This window comes from Poromitra crassiceps, assembly GCF_964638095.1.
Source record: "Poromitra crassiceps genome assembly, chromosome: 13".
NCBI lineage: Eukaryota > Metazoa > Chordata > Actinopteri > Beryciformes > Melamphaidae > Poromitra > Poromitra crassiceps.
In genome coordinates, this window is record NC_139644.1 from 34,866,996 (window position 1) to 34,871,995 (window position 5,000).

The 5,000-nt window shown below is 47.5% G+C and overlaps 1 protein-coding gene across 1 annotated transcript in view; it reads left to right on the forward strand.

Moving 5' to 3' along the window:
• Nucleotides 1-1,067: 1,067 nt before the first annotated feature.
• cdc42ep1b (CDC42 effector protein (Rho GTPase binding) 1b) overlaps nt 1,068-5,000 on the forward strand; it is an 11,613-nt gene continuing 7,680 nt past the window's right edge. The window contains exons 1-2 of the mRNA XM_083649683.1: nt 1,068-1,419; nt 3,797-4,377. Coding sequence (XP_083505809.1) covers nt 3,921-4,377 — 457 coding nt within the window. The 5' untranslated portion in view covers nt 1,068-1,419; nt 3,797-3,920. The remainder of the gene's footprint in view (nt 1,420-3,796; nt 4,378-5,000) is intronic.

Below are 5,000 nucleotides of genomic sequence, written 5' to 3' on the forward strand. Positions count from 1 at the left end.
TTGACCCATCCCCTGGGGGAGCGGTAAGCGGCAGCAGTGCCGCGCTCGGGAATCATATGGTGATCTAACCCCCCAATTCCAACCCTTTGATGCTGAGTGCCAAGCAGGGAGGCAAATGGGTCCCATTTTTATAGTCTTTGGTATGACTTGGCCGGGGATTGAACTCACAACCTCCCAGTCTCAGGGTGGACACTCAAACCACAAGGCCACTAAGCTGGTAACACATGTGATGTGTCATGTACAGTATGTCATCGTCATGGCACGTTACGTTACATCATGTCATGTTGAATTCGGTTGAATTCACTTCAATTCAAGACAAGACATACTTAAAAAAAAGTCTAAAAGGACTAAAAACCCTGCTGCAGTAGGGCTTTATTGGACAAACATATTTTGAGGAACTTGCTGAGTCCTCAGGCAACAGAGTGAAAAACTGTTCCCAACATAAGTCAATCCAACATTTAAGCAGCCTGACACATTTATGTGAGCCTGTGAATGCCTGATCCTGCTTTAGTCTTTAGTCTAAGTGTGCAACTCACATGTCTCTCTCTCTCTCTCTCTCTCTCCCTCCCTGTCTCTCTCTCTCTCTGTCTGTCTGTTTCCCTCTCTGTCTCTCTCTCTCCGTCTCTGGCTCTCTCTCTCTCTCTCTCTCTCTCTCTCTCTCTCTCTCTCTCTGTCTCTCCCTCTCTCCTCCCTTTAGCAGGCCTGAAGTGGACTGAATGAAAACAGAGGACCCCCCCCTACCTGGACACCATCAGAGAACAATGTGGATTGAAGAAGGCAGAGAGCAAAGCGAGAGATGAAGCGAGGGGGACAGACAGGAGGGATTAGGAGCTAATCCAGCACACAGCCTTATCTTTCCCTCCAGGACCATGCAGACAAAACAGTGATGGGATTACAGCACTTGACTTTATTGCCTGTTTCAAGAAAGCATTAGCTCCTTTTTCTCTTTGCTCTGTTTGTTTTCATTGCCTCCCAGAGGTCCGGCATCCCGGGGGCAGCGCGACCTCTGAACTCTGAAAACATAGGATAAAGAGGAGCGACGGGCCTGGTGGGCGAGAGAGGAGGGGAGAGGAGAGAGCAGTGGACAGGATGGCTAGTGGACAGTGTGAGGCCACACATGGATAAGACGGTGCATGCCACTGGACCCCCTGCTGCTGTCTCCGCTTGGACCTTGAGGGAGACGAGCGCAGACCAACTTATCGGCTGAAACGCACAGGATCATCTCAGGAGTTGGGAACCGTTAAACACGTCTGCCAGTAAGCAACAGGCTGGAGATGTTTCCTGTGTGCCAGTAAGCAACAGGCTGGAGATGTTTCCCATGCTGATCTTCATGGTGTTTTGTGGATTACCTGTCAAGCGAGAGGACTCTGCTTTAAAAACGTCCCGGATTGTTGAAGAGCTTTTGGAATCTTTCTGAAGGTAAAAGGAGAAGGAGGCAGCAGGAGAAGTTTGGATCGTAGACACGTCTAACTGAACGGGTGAAAATTGGACAGTTAACCAAAGGGTCATGCATGTGTTTCAGTGGGAAACAGTGCTCGCAGTGTGCATAGGATCATAAACTATGAACTTATGAACACCTGAGACATAAATTCTCAAGTACAAATGCTAGTCCTGTGGTCTACCCTGAAAGCTAAATAGTGTGTAGGGAAACCACCGCTAGACAGTCTAGTGGGAATAGACCTGCAATGTGACTCAATCCAATTACACTTCCTTAACAGAGTTATTTATAAACTCCAACAAGTGTGTTGATGTTATAGGGCCTGCCACCATCCTACAGTCCAGTCGCAGTTGCGTGTAGGCATTTGACGTCCCTTTACGTCCCTGCTGTGGCTACGCTTAGAGGAATTTTTACTATAGGTTTGAGGAGGATAAAATCGAGGAAATGTTTATCTTGGTTTTACAAGGCTCTCTTAAAACTCTGGTGAAGTGATTAGTGTCTAGATGGGTGGGATGCCAACTTGCCAACTAGGCAAGGGTTTGGATAACTGACATGCTAGAGATTGGGGCAACCAGGTAATCCGGTTATCCCCCACAACCTGTTTGAAAAACTTGTTTGCCATCCTTTGTTTTACATGTTTTACTTGTATAGGAAGTTTACAGTAAGTCTCTAAGAGAAGGTAAGTGAGGCTAACAGACAAAAAGAAAGGTACATTTAATAAGTGATGAAATACTAGTTGACATGTTCGGTCGAGTAATTTCATTTTAGAAATGTTCACAGATATGGGTTTGCCAAGACAGTAGAGCATGATCACTATGTCTTAGTACAAAACACACGCTGAGACGAACAACTGGCCAGTCACCCAATTCGACAGATCGGGTGTGTGAATGTCACTATTTCATCACCTTTCTCACACAAACCAGCAGAGTTCTTGTTGTTTGAAACCGTGTCTCAATATATTTGCAGCTGCGTCTGGATGTGTATTTCTGAACGGACATTTGCAAACCCAAATGTGAGAATACGCCCAGTCGATCCCAAACTCTCCAACCACACAAGCTGTGGGAAGCGGAGGAAGCCAGTTAGGCCCTTGTAATTTATCTTCTTTTTATTTCTCGTGATTGAAAGCTGCTGTCGTGCAGCAGGGCAGACGTTTCTGTTCAGGAGAACAGAGGTTTCTGTTCAGGAGAACAGAGGTTTGTGTTCAGGAGGACAGAGGTTTCTGTTCAGGAGAACAGAGGTTTGTGTTCAGGAGGACAGAGGTTTCTGTTCAGGAGAACAGAGGTTTGTGTTCAGGAGGACAGAGGTTTGTGTTCAGGAGGACAGAGGTTTGTGTTCAGGAAGACAGAGGTTTCTGTTCAGGAGGACAGAGGTTTGTGTTCAGGAAGACAGAGGTTTCTGTTCAGGAGGACAGAAGTTTGTATTCAGGAGGACAGAGGTTTCTGTTCAGGAGGACAGAGGTTTCTGTTCAGGAAGACAGAGGTTTCTGTTCAGGAGGACAGAGGTTTCTGTTCAGGAAGACAGAGGTTTCTGTTCAGGAGGACAGAGGTTTCTGTTCAGGAGGACAGAGGTTTCTGTTCAGGAGAACAGAGGTTTGTGTTCAGGAGGACAGAGGTTTCTGTTCAGGAAGACAGAGGTTTCTGTTCAGGAGAACAGAGGTTTCTGTTCAGGAGGACATAGGTTTGTGTTCAGGAGGACAGAGGTTTGTGTTCAGGAGAACAGAGGTTTGTGTTCAGGAGGACAGAGGTTTGTGTTCAGGAGGACAGAGGTTTCTGTTCAGGAGAACAGAGGTTTGTGTTCAGGAGAACAGAGGTTTGTGTTCAGGAGGACAGAGGTTTCTGTTCAGGAGAACAGAGGTTTCTGTTCAGGAGGACAGAGGTTTCTGTTCAGGAAGACAGAGGTTTCTGTTCAGGAGAACAGAGGTTTCTGTTCAGGAGGACAGAGGTTTGTGTTCAGGAGGACATACGTTTCTGTTCAGGAGGACAGAGGTTTCTGTTCAGGAGGACATAGGTTTCTGTTCAGGAAGACAGAGGTTTCTGTTCAGGAGGACAGAGGTTTCTGTTGGAGTTTTGGCCGTTCTAAGTGCAGGACTAGCTGTGTGAGAGAGACAGAGAAAACAGAGAGAGAGAAGTGAGAGAGAGAGACAGAGAAAACAGAGAGAGAGAGAGAGAGAGAGAGAGAGAGAGAGAGACTTGACTAACTGCACAGCCATATTGGCATCTTTCAGCATAAAGTTTGGCCGATCCAAAAGGGAAACCGCGGGCCGACAGTGGGCGAATAGTTGGCTCTTGCCGTGTGGAGAATGAATTACACACATTCTCTGCACACTGAGCAGCCTCATATTTGTATTTTTTCCCCCAGTCTTTCCAGGCCTCTTCATTTCTGTCCTCTCTGATTTGACAGTGGAATTCAAACTGGGCCTGACATGTAACTGGAGTCCAGACGTCCTGATTTGAATTTGAAGGCACCGGCGCTTCCTGCCGACATGAGTCTGGGCAAACTGCCAGGGATCAAGGGCCTAGTGTCCGGCTCTCAGGCGAAACGCCGCTTCAAGAGCGACCTCTCCGTGGACATGATCAGCCAGCCGCTGGGCGACTTCCGGCACACCATGCACGTGGGCCGCGGCGGCGAGGTGTTCGGCGACACCTCCTTCCTCAGCGACCACGGGGGCAAAGGGGAGGAGCCGGGAAGTCCGGACTCGGCAAACAGCTCCAAGACGAGCGGCTTCTTCACGCGCACCCTGCGGCACGTACGGAAGAGCTCCGCGCCGCGGCCGAGGGGGGGCTCCCGGGACCTCTCGCCCCCGCCGCCCGACGTCTCGCCCATCATCAAGAACGCCATCTCCCTGCCCCAGCTGAACCTGGACTCTCCTAATGGCTGCCTGCAGAGGGTGCTGTTCCCCAGCTCCCTCAGCTCACCGGATGACTCGCTCTACACATACGGTGAGTGAGATAATGACAGAGGTAATCACTTTCAGTGTGAGACAGGCTTTATGGAAAGCATCTTAGAAATAAGATAATCTGATGTTAAAAGTGAGCAGAATAAATGTAGCATCCCGACAGACTGTTAGTGAAACCTGCTAAGGCAAATAAACAGCAAAGGAAAGAGGCATTCCACTCAAATATAATGGTTTATTTCTTAGACAAGAGAACATGATCTTACTACAAATAGTACACGACAGTATAGCACACCCATGTTGGTAGGGTTGCACAATTTATTACAGTAAAGAATAAAAGAAAAGTTAGTGGTGGTGCGCAGAATGGCCTCATACACATTATTCTAGCTAGCCCATTTCCGGCCTATGAAATTGTACATTGTAAATATTAAAAAATCTACGTTTGTATGCTGTATTGCAATTTACAGTATATTGCAATTGCAATCTTCAGCAACCACAGCATGATTATCTGTCAATATTGTGCTAGATTGCAGATCCCACATTCTTTCAAACACACAACAAAGTCAACTTTCATCATCCAGATAAATCAGTGCCATGATGAAACGGAGCTGAAATCTTGGGTCAGCTTACTGTACCCACTACAAACAGTTCCTTTGATTTGTGGTTGTC